The sequence below is a fragment of the Myotis nattereri genome, assembly GCF_964212035.1.
Source record: "Myotis nattereri genome assembly, chromosome: 6".
NCBI lineage: Eukaryota > Metazoa > Chordata > Mammalia > Chiroptera > Vespertilionidae > Myotis > Myotis nattereri.
Window position 1 is genome coordinate 36331151 of NC_138081.1, and position 21786 is coordinate 36352936.

Here is a 21786-nt window from a genome sequence, read left to right on the forward strand (position 1 = left end):
TAACAGGTAGTTGTGAGACTGTTATAAAGATGCATCGTCTTAAAAGTTAAAGCATAAATGATATTATTTTATTACATTATAAGACTGTGTTGCAATCTGCTGAGTGCCATGTCCAAATGGCTCCTCCATGGCTGGCTTTATTAGGCATGGAGGAAATGTGTGGCTCTTAGGAAAGAATTCTAGAACACTGATGCAAAAACTATGTTATATTTCTTCTGCATTTATTTTCCATTATTTACACCTCCTTTCTTCTGTCTGCAATGAATGATCTGCATGTGTTGTTAAATGCAGTAAGACTAGGCCTTTTTTCCAGGATAGCCAACTTGTGCCCTTATTGGCAAAATGTTAGATTGTTTCAAATTTTTTTTTCAAAGTGGTCTCCTCTGTTCACATTTATTTATAGAGGGGGAAAAAACACATCATAAGACTTAAAATAAAAACCTTTTTTCTAACAAACTAGCAACCTAGAATCCTTTCTTCTGTCATTTTGAACAGGTATTCTACCTGACATTGGTTACCTGTATTAACTATAACTGCAGGTGTTTCATACAAATCCAGAACTTATTTTTTTTATTTCAAAGCAATTAATGTTACCAACTTCCTGTAAATATTTTTTATAGCTCTGAAATATCTTGTTCCTCAATTATTTATACTATGTTGCACTGCTATTAATTATAAGGGTTGCTGTATACTAAAATATTTATATTCTTATTTTCATATGTATCATATGCTAACACAGAGATTATCATCATTTCTAATGCCTCTATCAAAGCTAATTATTTCATTCTAACCATTAAGAGCACTAGATATATTTTGAGCAGCACAATTAAACTGCATAGTACTTACTGCTTAAATACGCTGTATTATTATATCTGAAAAAGCAATATAAACACATGACTTTATTTTTCAAAATGGAAAATAAAATCCCTCAGCACGTTCCTGGTGGTAAAATGCTTAATAATGTGCTACTCTATTTCCCTCACTCCTAGTCAGTTCTGTAGTAATAAGCAGAAGCTCTTCAGAATGTACACCACACGGAAGCAGAGGTACCCAGCATCCCAGCTATTGACATGAGACTTGAGAATGGCAGCTAACCTCAGGTGCATGACCAGGTTTCAGCGCCATCCTACTTGAGCCCTGTTCTGAGACTCACTCTTTCTAAGGACTTCTCGACTGGGGTTTTCAACCCGCTTGTAATTTTCCTTTTTGCCTGTTGCCTGCTTTGATACTCTCGACCCTTGGGACACATTTGTCCTATTGGCAGGTCCCGCACAGTACTGGCAGTCATCCCCTTGGCGCCTCCTTGTGGTGGAACAACTGCTGAGCTGCTGCACGCACTGGATTGTTAATGGCTCACTTGCCATATTGTGCCTGAGGCGAGCATTTGTAGAATGCTTATCTTATGAAGGGCTAAAACCCTAATTAAATATAACAATAACTACAGCATTCTAAGTCCAAGAGGATTACTGTGGGTTTACAGTGATGCCACACCATTCTCTGGCAGGAAATACCCACTAGTTGACTGCATGCTAGGCCGTTTGAGTAAATTGTACATCTGGTTCCTAGAGAGGGGAGAATTCCCTTGCAGAGCAGTTGTACAGGCTCCCCTGGGTATAGTCTTCAGCTGGGAATGTGAGACTGCACACTCAGATCCTGCAGTCAATGGCCACAGCGATCCTTTAGTTACTTTCTCCAAAGAGTGACCTCTTTGTTGTTGCCCTGGGGATAATCCTTGGCATTCTTCCAAAAAAACAATGTTACATAAATCTTCCTTTATATAAAATCATGTTTATTGATCAACACACACACACAACAGGGAAATAATGAAAACTTCAATGGGCCAGTGAAGAACCTATATTTTTTCATCAATGTGTGTTTTCAATAATGGCTACCTAATCTGTTTAATAGCCATCTAATCAAGATGCTCTGTTGATTTCCAAAGAGGAAATGAAGTAGGAAAACTAATAAAACAAATGTTGCCTGGTTTAGAAGTTCTGGATTAGGATCTTATTCGTAACTTTCATACAATTATGTCAACAGAGAGAGTGAAAATATTGCATTTTTTTCTAATTTTGTGTGTTTAATATGTTTCTAATATGTTGAGTTCACTTTAAAAGAGTTCTTGAGAATTTTTTAAATAGTAGACATGAGCAAATATTCATGTAATTTAGAAGGACAGAAGGCAAAAGAGTACCTAGAACTCATTTATATCAACTTTAAGTGTTTTAAATGCTATTAAGATTCAGAGAATAATATTTTCACTTTCCATTTATTCTTAGAGCTAATATCAAAATACTTCAAAGGAGCAATTTTTAAAATATTTTCATGGAAACAATTGTTTTTATATATTTTGCTATTGTAAATGAGCCACAGTGGATTTGATACTTATTTGGGGTATTTGTTACTTTTTTTAGTAATTGAGATTTTTTTTAAGGAAAAATTAGATTCTATATCAAATGTTTTTGTGATATATTTATCAGTTTTCTGTTCATTCAACTGACCTAGGAAAGAGATATATCTTGAAAGTTTGAAAAAATAATTTTATATTAACTAAATAATTTTATATTAACAACCTTCTGTAGTAATTAGGATCAGTTTGTTCCAGAAAAGGTAATCGATTAGATCAAGTATAGTGAGAACACTTGTAATGATAACCATGTCCACTTAAGCCACTCATTAATCTAAATCAAGGTGCAGAGGTAAGCATATGTTCCTGAACCAGATCATCATAAATTTCAATGATGGAACAGAAGTGCTAACACTGAAAAGAGATTTGAAATTTTTACCCCCCCAAAAATTTAAAAAGCTTGAGAAGAGTAGTTAGTCATTTTGGGCACTATCCCTTGAAGGATTTGTTGAAATAATTTGAAGGCTGTAGAGTACCTGTAGATCCTAGCCTGAGAATAAAAAGATGCAGTTTTATGATGTTATTGTTGCTGTTATTTAATGTAATCTACCATTTAATCACACACTTATCAAGTACAGAAAAAGCCGATGACTGATGGGATTGTTTTAAAGAACTCTTGAACCCACCTGACCTCATCACAAAACTGCCCAGCCTGTTCTTTGCATGTGCCTTCAGCTAGTTGTGCTGGATTTAGCTACGTCTGCGTTTCTGAAGAGAGCTGTCAGTTGCATGGTCAATTGTTATTGTTCCCAGGACTTTCTGATCACCATAGTTCATTATTTGATTTGTTTTCATGTAAACACACATAAAACGTGGTGTCTTTTTAGAATATCATTTGTTAAGCAACTAGGCATGGAAAAATAAATGTTACTGTTTCTTGTTAGCTGCAAAACACATATCCACTAAACACATTTGCTGTTGGCATGCTGCAGTTGGGGACAGTGGACGTTGCGGTAAGTGGAAAAGACCAGGCCTCCACTTCGTCTCAGACAATCCCTTTCCATGAGAACACTGCTTCACGCCCCACAAACGCCGCAGGTCTCGGCAGCTCCGCGTAGCTGCTTCAATGACTCCCCTCCAATCCAACACCCTTCATGTCTGCAGGCCCTGGAAAGTCCTGGACCTCTTACCTGATAACGGCACTTTCTAATAAATAACACAGCAGTTTCTAAATGAAACAAGAACACAAACAAAACAGGTACACAAAGCTTCTTGCGGTTCATTTGACTCCCACAGGAATCCCTTAGCCGGTTGTTACTGTTGTCTCCGTGTGAGAGATGAGGACTCCAGGACCCAAACCTCTTGGATTTCAGTCTGCCCTTCCCACCACATCACCCCACATCTCTTAATCAGGAAAACATGGAGATGCACTTGGATTTTTTTTTTTAAATAATGGTATTGAGTTCAGGGAGGAAGGGAGAGGGAGAGAGAGACAGAAACATCAATGATCAGAGAGAATCATTGATTGGCTGCCTTCTGCACGCCCTCCACTGGCAACCCAGGCATATGCCCTGACCAGGAATGGAACCATGACCTCCTGGTTCATAGGTCAACACTCAACCTCTGAGCCATGCCGGTCGGGCAGTACTTTGGATTTTATCATTGTTGTTAATGTTTCCTTTATCAACCCACAACAGTTCAATCCTAGCTGGCATCTAAGAACTGAATACCTGAACAAATATAATTTACCAGTAGCTGCCACAGCAAATCAATAAACCTGTTTAAGAGCAGGAAATTGTGTTAGTGAACATGACGTCTCATTCTGTTTATCAGTCATCACATTCATTATATGTTGGGGCTGTTGTACCTTGTGTGGTTTCATCTCACAAGAATGAGTGTCAGCATAAAAGAAGTGCGGTGTTGTGTTGGTATGTTTAATATTACGTATGCAGTGCTTCCAACTGCTATGAGATTGCATGAATTTATGGATATCGTAATCTTGCCTGGAATATAAAATGCATGCAGAATGTAGATATATATGTATATGTAACTGTCTCCCTGTTTTCCTGTAGAAATGTTTAGAAATTATAAAAAGAGATGCTCCCAAATAAAAAAGTAACTTTTTTTTTAATCTCAAAAGTTGAGGTTAAAACTAAAATCTGTTTAAAAGTGATGACCAAACCAGCTCTTGGCTATTTCCAGTGTAATTAATTGTATACAAACTACTGCACTTGATCTTAGCTCTTTCTATGATGAATCCAGAAAGGGTGTGTATACCTGTAGCATGAGATTAATGTCAAATGAATGCAAACAGATTAAACAAAACTCAGATTTTCAATAGGAGGAAAATATATTTCTATGCTCCTACTTGCTAAAAACATTTTATTTACTGAAGTATATGACCATATACCATTTCATCAAATTATTTACCCAAGTGGCATGGAAGAAACTGCTTGAAATGGAATAATCGTGCCTCTGTTGTCCACAGTCAGAAGCTAAGTTTTAAGGAGCGGGTGCGCATGGCTAGCCCAAGAGGCCAGAGTATTAAGAGCAGACAAGCCTCGATAGGTGACAGGAGGTCCCCGAGCACCGACATCACAGCCGAGGGCAGCCCCACCAAAGTGCAGAAGAGCTGGAGCTTCAACGACCGAACCCGCTTCCGGCCCTCGCTGCGCCTCAAAAGTTCTCAGCCCAAACCCATGGTAGACGGTAAGCGCTGCTTTTCCATAACCGTTTTCAATCTGATAGGCTACAGTGAGTGAGATTATGAAGTAATTCATTCTCCTCGGTACCACTTGGAGATAGAAGGAAACAACCTCCGGGAAAGAATCGCTCGTTTGTTTTATTGGAAATTTAGTCCTTGCCTCGGGCAAATGTACGAAACCTATGTTTACTTTGGGAAGCAACTTTGGCAGCTAAATCTCAGTTTCAAAGAAATCCAACAAAATGTTGTTAATTCTGCACTCATACCTACAACACATTATCATTTATTAGACGAGGTCTGTACCAAGATCAACGTGACTGTCCTTTTGCTGTGTAGGTTATGTCTGAGGAGCAGAGACCCAGTCTCCAAAGCAGACTCTGTGACGGTCTGGAAACCCACTGAGAAGGGAGCAGCCCCTTTCCAGGCAGCAGTGAAGGTGCTGTTCTCCCGTCTGCTGAGCTCCGTTCGTTACTAAATCAGAGGCCACCGCTTACCTTCCTTAGAAAGATACCGTTGAAAGTTTCTATCTAATGATAAGTGGCATCCAAGTCCTTCTCCCAAGAGGAATTAACCTATTTTATTTATCACACGACATGTCAGACATTTACTTGCTAGCACATTTTATCGAGTGCCACATAATTTTTGTGTTTATGAAAGAAAACATTTTCTTTTTCATTTAAGATTAGCTTGGCTTTCCTTTGAAGTGTGCCCCCTGGGATCTCTAATGCTGGGCAAGGAACCAAAATCAAATGGCATCTTCCATTAATGCATGAAAACTGCGAAGGCTATCAGTCCTTCTCGTCTCATTCCCTAGCATAACCTGTATTTTCCCAGGCCCCGAAAGCCCGAGGGACAAAATTCACAGCCGGGGGTCATCTCAGTGACCTCAGGCTCCCTGCAGTGAAATCCTTCAAACCTCAGCCCATGGGTTCCTCCCAGCCCATTCATAGATCCTTGGGGACGAGAGTGAGCAACGTGAGTCCCTCTTCCCACTTCGTTCTCCACAATCCCATGGATGCCACGCCCTCCCAGGAGAAGGCTAGCAGCTGACCCGAGGCGGCCCCTCCTGGCGGGGCTTGCGGCTCCCATCCCAGCTGCAGGGTGCTGATCCTACCAGGCTTCCCGCCACCTGTCACTTTGCTAAGGTGGGAAATGTCCCTCCACCAGCCCCGGACACTCCTCCATCAGGGAGTGTGCTGAGGCCCTGGCAACACAGATTTTCAGTGTCCCCTGGTTTCCACACTCAGCTCCCTAGGCATTTGGCTGAAAGCCCATGAACAGCTGGGTCAAGAGTTACCAGTTACAGGGCTTTATGTTGCTCTCAAAATAGGCTTTCTGAATATAAATGAATGTCTCATTTCTGGAAGGCAATTTGGTAACATATATCAAAAGCCTTTACATATGCCTAAGCTTGGACACACCCCACCCACCAATTCCACTTCTAGGATATAGTTGATGCACTGAAATGATATCAGACATTAGAAGTGATGCTATAAATTCAAAATTATTGACATGGAAAGATGATCACAAAAAGTAAATGATTCCATTTTCGCGTGTGTGTGTGTGTGTGTGTGTGTGTGTGTGTGTGTAAATTTAAGTATTTATAGTAAAGTCTGGAAAAATTGGCAATATATGAAGTTACCTCTAAGTGGTGCAATCATAGTTATATTTTATTTCTTCATTTTGTTCACCTGTATTTCCACCAAACCCCTCTCCTTACGTTGATGTCCCCCCACCCACCCCCCCCCCCCCCCCCCGCCAAGTGGAAGGAACACCAGCTCTAATAGTGGAAGATCAGCGTTCTTGAATGTAGACACGGAATGTCTAATGAGGTTTAACAGTTCCTAGAACAAATAGAGCTGCCCTATTAGGCTTTACGGCTGCCATAACAAAGTACCACAGACTAGATGGCTTAAACAAAAGCAATGTATTTTTCCTCTTCTGCAGGCTACAAGTCTGAAACCCCTTGGCTTATAGATGGCCACCTTCTCTGTGTCTTCACTTTATCTTCCCTCTATGTCCAGATTTCCTCCTTTTATGTGGACACCAGTCCTATTGGATTAGGGATCATGCAAATGCCCTCATTTTAACCTAATTATCTCTTTAAATATCCTATCTCCAAATAGGTTGGCATTCTGAGGTACTGGGGATTAGGATGCAACCTATGAATTTTGATGGGATACGATTCAGCCCATAACAGAGCCCCAATTCACCACATCACAGCATCCCAGGGAAAGCTGGGGTGTGCCTACATCTTCAGGCCTCGCCCTGGCTCCACGCTGTGCTGGAAGAATAAATTAGCCCTAATGGGTTCATACCCTTTGTGAATGTGGGCTTCAAAAAGCATTCGACTGTGTGCTGTGAGGTCCTTAGGGTGAGCTGAGCACATCTAAATATAAAATTTATAGAACCTGGATTCTGAATATGAAAAAATGAATTTTACTTGTATGTTTGGCCAGAGGAAAAGCATTTTTCATGGACTCCAAGAGTCGGCACTATTCATCACAGTACTTTCAGTTATGGCAAAGATGTCTCAGAGTTCAGACAGACAGAAACAGAAGTCCTACTCTCTACCGGATCACAAATCGGAACAGCCTCGGCCATCCGTTTTCTACATCATCCCATACAAGTGCAGTTCTGTTTCGTTAGAAAGGAGTTGCTTTCTCTGGTTGATGTCCTGCTCGATTGGCTCTGAGTTCCCCAAGTGACAGGAGGCCTGACCGCTGTTCTTTTCAAGTAGCTTTGTTGGCTGCCCACCTGGAAGAGATCATGACTTCTGACGCCTCATTGCATCCAGCAGTCCAGAATCTTTACCTCTGCCTTAACTCAAAGTTAGGTCTTGGGGAAACAGAAGTTCTCTTTTTATTAAAAAACAAAACAAAACAAAACAAAAAAACCCTGAAGCAGCTTTCATTGAAGTGCACTTTACTCCTGAATTATGCATTTTTATTTATGGTGCCTGTCCAGGTTTTAAGTATTTCTAAAATCCACCTATTACTCATAGAAAATAATACATAACACTATTGACAACCCCCAAATACAAGTTGGGGGAAAAGTAGGTTGACAGTTGTGCAGATAGAAAATAATACAATAGTTAATAAATAATAATCCAAGAATAAACTCTGTTTCACATACGCACAACTATAAACTTTCATTTACCCCACCCTGTATTTCAAATCTATATGCTCACTCGCTTCTTGGGTTCTCTTCTTCCACTTCCCTCTTTCCTTTACATATTGTAGGAATTTCATTGCCCATTAACAGCTCTGGCAGGGTGGATGCATAGCAGCAAGAATTATGGAAATTCAGGTTGACCTTTAAGTTGATAACTAAGTTACATTTGGAAAATAATGGGCCTGTAACTGAAAGATACTATAATAGGGAAAAAAAGAAATTTAGAGTTAATCTGTAAATGTTAATAATTCCTGTGAAACCTAAAACCCTTTACTGCAGCCCTGACCAGTTTGGCTCAGTGGATAGAGCATTGCCCTGCAGACTGAGGGGTCCTGGGTTCGATTCTGGTCAAGGGCCCATACCCAGGTTGTAGGCTCAGTCCCCAGTAGGGGGCATGCAGGAGGCAGCCGATCAATGATTCGCTCTCGTCATTGATGTTTCTATCTCTCTCTCCCTCTCCCTTCCTCTCTGAAATCAATAAAAATATATTCTAAAAAATAAAAATAAAACCCTTTCCTGCAGATGGTATTATTTTTATAATTTAATGGCTCTTACAAAAGGTCATTATGTATCCCATGCTGCTTTTCTTTGTTATATCTATGAAATTTATGTATTATACTTAAAAGGGCTACAATTGTCTCCTAATATTCCACATCCATATGTACCAGAGAAGTGGAAAATAATAGATGTTGAAGCCAGATATTTACAAATGGCAAAAAGAAGTTCTGGCTTATGTGGCTCAGTTGGCTGGAGCATCGCCCTATACACTGAAAGTTGCAGGTTTGATTCCAGGTCAGGGCACATACCCAGGTTGTGGGTTCTATCCCCGATCTGGGTGTGTATAGGAAGCAGTGGATGGATGTTTCTCTTTCACATCCTTGTCTCTCTCTCTCTCTCTCTCTCTCTCTCTCTCTCTCTCTCTTTTTCTCTCTCTCTCAAATCAATTTAAAAAATAAAAACACAAATGGCAAAAAGGAAGGAGTAAACTATAAAAGACTAGTGTGGTATTGCCATAGCAAATTTATTTTGATCAATATGATGTGAATAGTATTTTCAGTTTATAAATCCAATAATATGAGAGAGGAATGTTTCATTAGTTAATCAATAGTAGTTAAGCCCCTTCATATAATTTTTTTAATTAGGTAGGAAATGACTATTTTAGATTCCACAGGTAAATGTGATCACGTAGCTTTTTCTTTCTGTGTCTGGCTTATTTCACTTAGCATAGTGTCCTCTAGGTTCATCCATGTTGTTGCAAATAGCAGGATGTCTTTGCTTTTTAAGAATGAATAATATTCCATTGTATTATTATACCACAATTTCATTTCACTATATATATGTATATCAAGTCATCATGTTGTACAATTTAAACATACAATTTTATTTTAAAAATAAAAGAAATCAGGTAGGAAAAATGATAAAAGTAACATTTATTGGATCCTTCTCTGTGGTGGGCATTGTTCTAAATGCTTTACTTCTATTATTTAATTTAATCCTTTCAACACCTCTATAAAGTCATCCCCATTTTATGGTTGAGGAACCTGAGACTTGAAGCTAAGTCACTTGCCCAAAGTCTAACAGATTGAAGTGAGTCGCAGTACACACCCACGCAGTCTATTTTCATAGCCCTCCTGGAGGACACAGTCTCCGATGTGCTCCCAGATGTCATATCAATTTCCCTTTAAGCATCTGTAATATCTTCTTTTTTCTGCGACGTACTCCCGCCTGCTTTCACTCTTCCATCTTCAGTTGGTCAGATCCTCTTCCCCTATAACCATTTGACCTTGCCACTATCCCATCCCATTTTTCTCCCAATCTCTGCTGCCAAGCCTCTGAACTACATCACTTTCAAAGACTGCCAGAGCTAGAAGATTAGGCAAATTGGGGAAATGACCTTTAGATGACCCTTCTCTGTTTTTGATCGAGTATCTGGGAAGAGACTCAGAATAGCAGCCGTGCTGGGCTGTGTCTGTTTACCCAGGGAAGGAGGCAAATGGTGAGGTCATCTGAGGCCTGTTTCAAGATGCAAAAGTGGTATCAAGAGTTGGACACCTGTCAACAACGGACGAGGAAATGGAAAGTGGCAAACCGCAAGTAAAAGGAAAACCAAGTAGCCAAAATCCACAAGAGTGAAACTAAAGGAGAGCTAGGGGAGAGTCCAGACTTGCGCTGTCTAGTTTGCTACCAAGGAGGGCTATCCTGGCTGGACCCTGCTGCACCTGGAAATGCCTTTCAGAATTACACTCCGAGTACAAGGAGAAGCACAAGGAGGTAGTTGGAGGTAGCCCCACACTGCAGTGCTTTAAAAATCTGTCCCATTAGTATGCTGCAGGTTTTCAGAGAAGGTGATGCATAATTTTCTTTGGCTGCCTGCATATGTATTTTTAAAACATCTGTCCTACAAACATGTATAACCTGCATGTTTTAACATGTTTAACATTGTTTCCATGTAAGAGAAGCATATCAGTTTTGCTGGGCAATTCTCAGGGCTCACCCTGGTTCTGTGGGAGGTACATCCTCACCAGATGTTAATGAGAAAGACTAGCAGGACCCTGGGTACAGATGTGTGGTGGTCACCTGATCAGAGGCCGCGTGGGTGGAAAATGTGAAATACCTTCCAATCTTGAGGGTCCCTGGAGGCTAGTTCCCTCATTCAGGCACTGCTACTGTCTCTTCTGTCTTCCATGTTCCTTTCTCCCCTCAGCCAGTTAGGATGCCTTTGGTTGCAGGGCACAAAACGAGCAAATGCAAGTACCTTAAACAATAATGTAACATAAAAAGAAGTTCAGTGCCCTGACCAGTTTGGCTCAGTGGATAGAGCATCGGCCTTCGGACTCAAGGGTCCCAGGTTCGGTTCCAGTCAAGGGCATGTACCTTGGTTGCGGGCACATACCCAGTAGGGAGTGTGCTGGATGCAGCTGATCGATGTTTCTCTCTCATCGATGTTTCTAACTCTCTATCCCTTCCTCTCTGTAAAAAATTAATAAAATATTTTAAAAAAAAAAAAAAGAAGTTCAGAGGCAGAACAGTTCCTGGCAAGGACCATCGGGGTCCGGCTTCACTTCCCTGTGATCCTTTCGTCTTCTTTGTCTCTGCCAGTCTCTGCGTCTGCCTCTCCCTCAGGATGGGAGCAACATGCTGTAGCGGCTTCATGCACCTTTTCCAGGCACAACACGCTGAGAGGCAGAAACGGAACCATCTTTTGTTGGTATCTCTTCTTAAAGTGAGGGAAACTGTCCACTCACTTCTTATTTTGCAGAATTGGGTCTCGTGCCTAAAATGATCACTGGCAAGGAGAATGGGCATTGGCAATCACCGGTCAGGATCCGGGGCACCTGAATCTGGGGCCAGGCTCCCCTGAAGCACATGGGTCCGGGTGTGGGCTGGAACTGGATAGATTTGAGGATTCGTGTTCAGAGACTGGATGTTGGGAAAGCAACCTCTAGTGATGTCTGATACAGCCAAGAAATATTTTCAGTTGGTGCAAGTGAGGAGGAAGAATGCCCTTAAACATGTTTTCCCCCAAGTATTCTGTCTACATGTCCTTTCTGTTCTTCTAAGTGGCTATGCTTGTTAAACATAAAGCCAGATTTAGAATTCTTTTTTTTCTGCATTCTTTTGCCACATACTTTTCATGAGACAATGAGCACAGACTGGCCTAACTCCTTGGATTGCAAAAGGAAAAAGTGGGCGAAGGAAGATCTAGGGAAAAATAAATGAATTTGCATTTAGATCACACAATCCCCCCTGACATACAATCAGCCGTACGCCCCCACCAAGGGGGAATGGGTGTGGTTGTCTTCACCAGTCCCAAGATGCCTCATTCCTCCCGCTGCTTGCCTTGAGGGCTCCTTGTTCCCTTTCAGGCTAAAGATTACTAACTTGGTCTCCTTTGGAAATAACGAAAGAGGCCCTAACAGGGTAGCTCAGTTGGTTGGAGCATCGCCCTGATACGCCAAGGTTTCAGTCAGGGCACAAGCAATAAACAGTCAATGAATGCATAAATAAGTGGACCAACAAATCCATCTCCTCTCTCTCTCTCTCTCTCTCTCTCTCTCTCTCTCTCTCTCTCTCTCTCTCCCTCTCTCTCTCTCTCATCAATTTAAAAAAAAAACTTTTTAAAAGAGTAGAAATGCACAGCATGAGCTGCTGGAACCCTTAACTCTTCTGGAAGATAGTAAGTCCATCCCTTTCCTCTCCTCCTTAACTTCTGTCTCCTGGGTCCACCGGTGTCCTAAAGCTCTTGTTTGAGATTATCAGTCTAAGATCGACCAGAATAGTGACAAAAAGGAAGCAGTTTAGTGTAGTGGTTTTGATAATTAGCCTGAACTAACAGACTCCTTTACCAACAATGGCACAATTTCTTCCAAGCAGCGTAAATCACAAGCTAAAAACACTTTATACTTGACTACTTTACCCACATGGGCTTTCATCTCATTCCTGGCCTCTGACACTGATTCCCCGGTGGCCTCTACTTTCCTCGTGTGTTTCTAAGTCTCCCCACTTGACATTTTTGTTTTGGTGTTTGCCCAAAATGCCAAGCACTATCCTGCACTTTTTCCTGATTTTCCATGTAGATGGCCCAGATTAAGCTAGACTTCAGTTATCATGTTCCACAATATATGATGCTTCCTGGCACTTTTGGAAATTACCTGATAAGGACTCTGCTTTGTGTTGACAGAAATACTTTTTTTAAAACGTATCCACCACTTTTTAAATATTAAATGTACCAGTATTGGGGTGGCATTAGTTAATAAAATTATATAGGTTTCAAGTGTACAATCTATAATACCTCATCTGTATATATTGCATTGTGTGTTTACCATTCAAAGTCAAATCTCCCTATATTTTACCTCCTTTACCCTTTACTACCTCCCCTGACACAACCCTCTTATCCCCCCTGATAACCACCATACTGTTGTCTGTATCTATAATTGTTGTTTGTTTTAATATATTTTATTGATTTTTTTTACAGAGAGGAAGGGAGAGGGATAGAGAGAGTTAGAAACATCGATGAGAGAGAAACATTGATCAGCTGCCTCCTGCACACTTCCCACTGGGGATGTGCCCACAACCGGGGTACATGCCCTTGACCAGAATCAAACCTGGGACCCTTGAGTTCGCAGGCCAGCGCTCTATCCACTGAGCCAAACTGGCTAGGGCTTGTTTGTTGCTTTCAGTTTTTTATGTAAATTTCTTGACTTTTTCCACCTGACTTATTTCATTTAGAATGATATTCACAAAATCTATCCATGTTGTCACAAGTGGATGTATTTCATCTTTTCTTATGGCTGAGTAGTATTCCATTGTATATATGTACCACATCTTCTCACTCCAATCACCCATCTAAGGACACTTTGGTTGTCTCCATGTGTTGGCCACCATGAATGATGCTGCAATAAACATCGGGGTGTCTATATCTTTGCAAATAAATGCTTCCAAATTTTTCAAGTAGATACCCAGGAGATGGGTTGCTGTGTCGTATGGTAACCCTGTGAGAGAAATAATTCTTATTAAAGCAGCATTCGATTAGGGATTCAGTTTATCCTGATTGTGCACATCCTTGGCAGGGGATCCCTGACTGAGGAGCATGCCCACTCCTGTGAGCTCTCTCTATCACAAAGCCTGAGGGGTTTTTTTCATGGTAGAACTAAAGGATTTCTTGAGAATGATTGGACTCTGAACTCTAGAAATTAACACTCTGTGGCTCACTCTATACCACTTCATTGTTAGCATCATTCTGTGCAAAAGCCTGCAGAGCTTATTCAGCGTTTCTGAAACACACTTCCAGTTCTTTAAGGAACTAGAGGCCCGCTGCACAAAAATGTGTGCACTCGGGGGGGGGGGGGGTCCCTCAGCCTGGCCTGTGCCCTCTCGCAGTCTGGGACCCCTCGGGGGATGTCCACCTGCTGGCTTAGGCCCGGTCCCCAGGGGATCGGGCCTAAGCTGGCAGTCAGGCATCCCTCTGGCAGCCCGGGAGTCTTCAGGGGATGTCCAGTTGCCAGCGGGGAGCAGGCCTAAGCTGCAGTCAGACATCCTTAGCACTGCTAAGGAGGCGGGAGAGGCTCCTGCGACCACCACTGTGCTGGCAGCCATCAGCCTGGCTTGTGGCTGAGCAGAGTTCCCCCTGTGGGAGCGCACTGACCACCAGGGGGCAGCTCCTGCATTGAGCATCTGCCCCCTGGTGGTCAGTGTGTGTCATAGTGACCAGTCATTCCCAGTGGTTCTGCTGTTAGGGTCAATTTGCATATTACCCTTTTATGATATAGGATTGGTGAAAACCATTACCTGTAGGAATTTTCTGAATTCTGGTCCAAAGGTTTTTTTGTCTTTTAGTTATCCAGGTTCCTCACTCATTCAGTCAGTCATTTCTTCACTCACAGACACACCCTAGTCCTCTCCTGTATGTTCTATACTGGTCCTATCTCCCTAAGATCTGCTCTGTGTTCCAAGGTTCTTATTATTGGTATTGGTTGGAGGGAAGAGAAGAGACCTGTCAATCTCTGGTTATGGACTCTAAGTGACTAAGTGTTTATTGTATTTCTGGTAAGGATAGTTTTTTCCAATACTTTTTTGTGAAACGTTTGTTCCTAGTTTTTAATTACTGGAGAAATGTATTTCTATTTTGATTGGACTGGAGTTTCCCCTGGCTTTCTATTCTAGTCCAAGTACTTTGTATTTCTGCCCAGATTTTTCTAGGTTCTGCCCCAATAATTTTTGTCACCCTACAGTGATAAGAAAAATTATATTTTGTTCCCATTGGTGAGAAAAATAGCTTTCTACTTAAGATATGAGCTGTAAATGGACTCCATGTCCTCCCTTTAAGCAGAATCTAAACTGCCAAATTACCTCTGAGTACAACCGTAAGCCATACCTTTCTGATTTCCACAGACCCAGGATTTCAATAGACCCAGAGGTGTAAACAGGAGCTCTGAATTCTGTTTCACAGCACAGGAAAGGGTGTTTGTGCATGCGTACACTGGTGCTTTAAAATGAGTTAGAAGGTTGTATTAGTTATCTACTGTTACATAACAATTTGCATCAAATTTGGCAATTTAAAATAATAGACAATTATTGTCTTACCATTTCTGTGGTCAGGAATCCAGCAGCTTGGCTGGTGGTTCTGGCTCAGTCTTTTATGAGTTGCAGTCAAGCTCTCGCTGGGCACAAAGTCATCTCAAGGCTCACCTGGGGGGGGAAGATTCATTTCCAAGCTCACTCAAGCATTTGCTAGCAGGTCTCATCTCCTCACTATATCAGCAACTGTATACATTGCCTAAATATCCTCATGACATCCAGCTGACAAAGAGAAAGAGTACACACTTGAGCGAGACAGAGTGCCCAAGGCAGGCTTCCGCCTTTTATAGCCTAACCTCAGAAGTGACATACTATCACTTCCTCCATGTGCTAGTGGGCACACAGATCAGCTCTGGTACAATGTAGAGGGGACTGTAAAAAGGAGTGAGTACCAGGAGATATGGGTATCATTGGAGACTACCTTAGTGGCTAACTACCACAATGCTTTTAAATTGGGTTCATCTTTCAAGTGGCAGTATTTTACCATTCCCTGTGGTCTTTGCCAAAACCCTAACCACCAGCTCCCATCCTTTTCAAACTTTTCCTTTACCTGCCTGCCTCTAAAGGCATTTGGGTTTGTGACCTCTAATCTAACCATTTTATGTCCAGTATTCTCTGTATTATATATAGTTCACACCCTCAACCTTGATCACGTTAGAACTAGATAATTATATTCCATTCTTAGTGCAGCCTTTCAAAAGTGATATTTTAAAAAAAATATATTGAGCATTTCATTAGTGTGACAAAATTTTAAAAGATGAGAGAGCAGGAAACCAGCTAGTCAGTAGCAAAACCAAAGTGTTCCAACCTCTACCCCAGCGCTCTATTTTTTACCACATGTGGCTCGTCTTCAGCTGCTTCAAGAGTATAAAGAGGCCAAAACCGGTTTGGCTCAGTGGATAGAGCGTCGGCCTGTGGACTGAAGGGTCCCGGGTTCGATTCCGGTCAAGGGCATGTGCCTGGGTTGCGGGCATATCCCCAGTGGGAGATATACAGGAGGCAACTGATCGATGTTTCTCTCTCATCGATGTTTCTGGCTCTCTATCTCTCTCCCTTCCTCTCTGTAAAAAATCAATAAAATATATTTTTTAAAAAAAGAGTATAAAGAGATGTTCTTGGTCACTATTTGCATCAAATTTGGCAATTTAAAATAATAGACAATTATTGTCTTACCATTTCTGTGGCAAGAACCAAAGGTGCAGTACCAATTTTTAGCTCAACATCATGACAGCCTAGCAATTAGAGAACCCATGCCAATGGAATGGAGTCCACCAGTGGAAGCTTTCAAACCGAACTTGGATGGTCAACATTCAAGAATTTCTGGGCCCTTAAAGAGATCAGGCCAGACAACCCTAAGAAATTTTCTTCCAAACCCAAGTTTCTGGAACTACGCTTCTGGCTCTTCCTTGTTACCTCTTATCCTCCATGGGAATTCTAAACTGAAATGTGGAAAAGGGAGGGAAGGGTTGGCTGGGGAATGCCAGGAACACGATTTCTGTCCTGACGCCGGTCCCATCTCTCTTTGACACAGAGAAAAGTGCTTCCCATTGCTTCCGACCTCTCAGGAGTCCCTCTCTTTCTCTTCCCTTTCCATTGTCAGCCGAAGCCCTTAATTTCCTGCGAAATGTGTCATGTGTCCCACCTATTTTTATGAGGCTTATGTGTCTGCTTCATAATGGAGCATTCACAGAATTCGGATAAGTCTTCAACTAGCAGGTTTCAAGTCAAGTCACCACGTATTTGGGGGCTGTTCTTAGGGCTAGCATTTTCCTGGACACTAAAGAGGATAAAGTGAGTCGGCGTGATAACTGCCACCTCAAAGAACTTGCCATCTATCTATAAGTTTTACTACCCAGCCTCACCCCAGTTACAATATTGATTGAAACTGAGAAGAACAAAAAGCATCTTCCTCACTCTTCAGACTTTACACTCTTCAGAAATAACCTGTGGGTGACCGCTAAAATTTGCACAAATTAAGCACAAAGTTAACAACTGCACAAATCACGGAATTTAGCCTGTATTTGAGAGGCACTTTGCAGCTGCATGGTGATTTTTCATTTGTACTTCCCAAGTTATTTCCTTCAAAGGCACACTTAGTTGTCTGCTTCACAAAGAGAAACCAATATGACACAATTTTAAAATTATATTTAATCACTTTCATGGTGTACTCTACTTGGTAAAGAAGGAGAAAAAAAGGTTAGGGAAAGGCCAGGATCCATTTTCTGCAATGGATGGAAAAAGACATGTTACCCAGGCTTTGCTTTCTGCTATTTACAGCATGAAACTCACTTACATTGTCCCAAATTCCTTTTATTTTATTGTCAATGTCTAATTTTTACCAGCATTTCCTCTCTTGCCATTTTTTCTTCTGTTGCCATGTGCAATGCATAACAACAGTTCCTGGATTCCAAAAATATAGGAAACCTCAGAAGAATATTAACTGGGGAAAATTAATCTCTGTATCTCTAGTTACAAAGATTCATTTGCACATGAAATTCTTAATTCCCAGTGGTGAGAAATTTGCATCTTTCATTAATCTAATGCAGTAGCAACTGCTATACCACATCATTCATTCTGTTGGCGTCGGTGACTAATCTTTCCCAAAATTGTTTTGAACCTATGTTCCCTTGATTTTATTTTGGTTGAAAAATGTCATGACCTCGTGTCTTCTTATATTTATACTAGAGGCCCAGTGCATGAAATTTGTGCACGGGGCGGGGGGGGGGAGGTCCCTCAGCCCAGATTGCAAGAGGGCTCAGGCCAGGCTGAGGGACCCCACTGGTGCATTATCATGGCCAGGGAGGGACGCAGGAGGTTGGCCAGCTGATGAGGCACCTCGGGAATGCTCCAGAGCATGTCAGGCCCATCTCGCTCAGTCCTAATCAACCAGACCCCAATAGCAAGCTAACCTACCGGTCAGAGTGTCTGTCCCCTGGTGGTCAGTGCACATCATAGTGACTGGTCAACCAGTTGACTGTCTGCCCCCTGGTGGTCAGTGCATCATAGCGAGCAGTTGAGTGGCCTTAGCATATCATTAGCATATTACACTTTGATTGGTTGAACAGATGACCAGACACTTGGCATATTAGGCTTTTATTATATAGGATTAGTTATCTGTTGTAGCAAAACTATTCCCTACCCCCCATATTTAGTGGTTTAAAACAGCAATTCTGTTGGGCAGTATTTCTGGTCATGGCTGAGCTCATACACCTGTGATCAGCTACTGGGTTACCTGGGGGCTCACTGGCCTAAGGAGGCCTCAGCTGGGCTGACTCTTCTCTGTTCCATGTGGTCTCTCAGTCCAGTAAATCGGACTGTTCACATAGTGGTGGTGGGTTCCTAAGAGTAATAAAGAACACCTTATTGAGGCTCAGGCTTAAACTCTCACAGAGTAATGTCCACGGGACCCTGCTGGTCAAAGCAAATAACAAGGAGAGCCCAAATGCAAGGAGTGGAGAAAAAGGCTCTGCCTCTTAAGGTGAGGAGCTGCAAGTATTGTGGCCAGTATTGCAATCCACCACCCCAGTCATTTGTAGCTTATTTGCTTTTACTCTTTGCAATATTATGTTGGTTCTATGAGCCAATGTGTTAGTGTCTGATTCACATTTTATTCCTCCCTGTAGTTTCCTTCACTTCTTGAGTCTAAGAAGGAAAGGGAAGGAAAATAGTATTGTTAGCACCTAATATTGTCAGGCACAGACTAGGCATTTTCTATTGGTTCATTTGATGCCGACATAGCCATTTTGCAGATAAGAAAATCGAGATCCAGAAGAAAATGTAAATAAGTTTTTCATGTAGCTCAGTCCAAATGCTGGAGTTGGAGTTTGAAGTTGCATTTAGATATAATTCCAAAGCTCTTTATGTTTGACCTTGCTCCTCAGCATGTTTTCTTTCATGTAAGTCTCACTAATAATTGAATGAGTGAAACTTGGTTTAAATCAGCTGTAAGTTTACTATTAGTCAAATAATTTATCTTCTCTTTCAGTTAACATGGCAAATCTGCTCAAGGCATGCCTCTGTCATTATATTTACTCTATAAATATTCTCTCCCTATCCCTTCAAGTGTCAATTAAGGTCATGCACCAGCAATTCTCATTTTTTTAAAGCAACAAAACATTGCCATCTCTGCCAGTCTAGTCTAAATGGTTTACACATTGGCATTTCCTGGCAGTATTACTGATAAGCTAACAAGAATTGAAAACTGATTTTAAAAATTCGGGTTTATTTCAAATTCTCCAAAAGATTTGATTGATAAATAATGCAGATTTGTGATTCTTCAGTTTTCAGGCATTGAAAACCATGACTGCTTTGATTGAGGTTATATGTCTCTCAATATGATTCAAAGAAGACAGATCTCATCCTTTTGGAAATAAGATTAAATACTTTTTTAAGTCTCTTTCTCATTGATTCAGAATGTTTCTCCCTAAGGTGAAGTACTGTCTGTCTTGGTCTTGAATGGCAAGAGCAATCCATCGATCTCTTCTAATTTGACCTAGCTCAGTTATTGTGCTGTGCAAGGCGGGTGTCTGACATGTTGCTGTCAGCCCCAGATCAATGTCTGTGTCAGTTATCCACGTGTGGTTGGCCTCTGCTTTGCTGTAACTGCCTGGCTTTGCTAGGATTACCAGAACATTTGTTCTAATAACGGCAGTCCTGCTAGACTATGAATTTACCTTGTGTTGATTACAAACATTTAGATGATTTACTAGAGGAACTACAAAAGCCTACAAAAGTCATTTTGTGTTTTTACAAAGCCGGGAGTTATATGTCTTTTTTGTTGCATTGGAAAGAGTTGGTGCCTTGAATATGGTGAGTCCTCAAGGAATTTTTTACGAAAATTGAATTAATTCGACACAGTGGTGAGAAAAAGTCTTGAAATTAACTGGAACTTATTACAAATTCTCATTCCCTCACTAGGTTAAGTGAGATGAGGCAAGTGACTGATCCTCACTGCTCTCTCTCTCGCTCTCTCTTTCTTTTTCTTTTCTTTTTTAATATATTTTATTGATTTTTTTACAGAGAGGAAGGGAGAGGAATAGAGAGTTAGAAACATCGATGAGAGAGAAACATCGATCAGCTGCCTCCTGCACACTCCTCATTGGGGATGTGCCCGCAACCAAGGTACATGCCCTTGACTGGAATCGACCAGGGACCCTTGAGTCCGCAAACTGACGCTCTATCCACTGAGCCAAACCAGTGTTGGCTCTCTCTCTCTCTTTCTATCTATCTATCTATCTATCTATCTATCATTAAAGTAGTATACAGACAGTATGAATAAAACCCTTGTACAATTCCCAGCATAATACCTATTATTGAGAATAGATACTCAATAAATTGAATGGATTGCTATTATTTATTAATTCATTAATGCTAATTTCTGCCTTAATTTTCATGAGTTAAAGGGCTAGGCTTGATTAATTTACATGTTTTCATCTTCCCTTCTTCCAGTAACTGATGGCAACTCCTATCTATGGGAATCTCAGAAGGAAGTAAGGGGTGGGTGGGTGAGTGGGAAGAGATCAACCAAAGAATTTATATGCACATATGCATAACTCATGGACATAGACAGTAGGGTGGTGAAGACTTAGGGGTAGGGGGGCTACAAGGTGTCAATGGGAGAAAAAAGGAGACATATGTAATACTTTCAACAGTAAAGATTTATTTTAAATAAATAAATATTCATGCAAAATTGTTCCCTTTATTCGTTAGACTGAGTTTTAGGAATCCTCTTGTTGAATAATTTATATAATCACAAAGAGAATGAGGGTATGAAGGATCATTGCCTTTATTAAAGATGACAAATAGTTCATTTGTTCTGGAGGAGAGGCATTGGTTCACTAGTTGACAGCACAATGCATGAAACATAATAGTTGCTGAGAAAAATATTTATTGTGAATGAATGATGAACAGCTAATGAACAAATAAATGATTTATTGTTTAGTTATTCAGAGGTCAATTCATTAAACCTTAGTGATGAAAATTGCTTTGGGATTGTGAAAAGCCCACACACAAATAAAATGTATCACTGAAGCATAAAGTATGATATAATTAAAAGTGTCTGTTGCTGAATCACAGACTGCTGAGATATTTAATAAAGGGAATATTTGAGTGATTTTTTAAAAGACATTTTTATTGATTTTTTTAAAGAGAGAGGAAGGGAGAGGGAGAGAGATAGAAACACCAGCCCCCTGCTGGGGATCAGCCGACATCCCCAGGATATACCCTGCCCAGAAATCAAAACAACGACCTCTTGGTGCATGGGACTATGCTCAACCAACTGAGCACACAATTGATTTTTTAAAAAGGAACTGAAATTCCTGCATTGCAGTAATTTTAAAAGAACACATGAAAACATACTTCAGTGTTCCCATTTGAATAAAGATAGATAATATAGTAACATATAAAATTAAAAGAAGAAAGAAAAGCTCTGGCTGGGTTGCTCAGTTGGTTGAAGTGTCATCCATATACCAAAAGGTCACAGGTC

General features: G+C 41.0%; 1 protein-coding gene across 5 annotated transcripts in view; it reads left to right on the forward strand.

The window, feature by feature from the left end:
• Positions 1–21786, forward strand: part of KCNQ5 (potassium voltage-gated channel subfamily Q member 5) — a gene marked incomplete at its 5' end in the record, with an annotated part of 518709 nt that overhangs the window by 444332 nt on the left and 52591 nt on the right. For 2 of the 5 annotated variants that reach the window (XM_081094506.1, XM_081094507.1), the window contains one exon: positions 4836–5056. The exons of 1 other annotated variant lie outside the window; for it this stretch is intronic. In XM_081094506.1, the coding sequence (XP_080950632.1) occupies positions 4836–5056 (221 nt within the window). Of the gene's footprint in view, positions 1–989; positions 1047–4835; positions 5057–21786 lie in introns of all 5 variants that reach the window. 2 more of the 5 variants (XM_081094504.1, XM_081094505.1) reach the window with 2 other exon arrangements.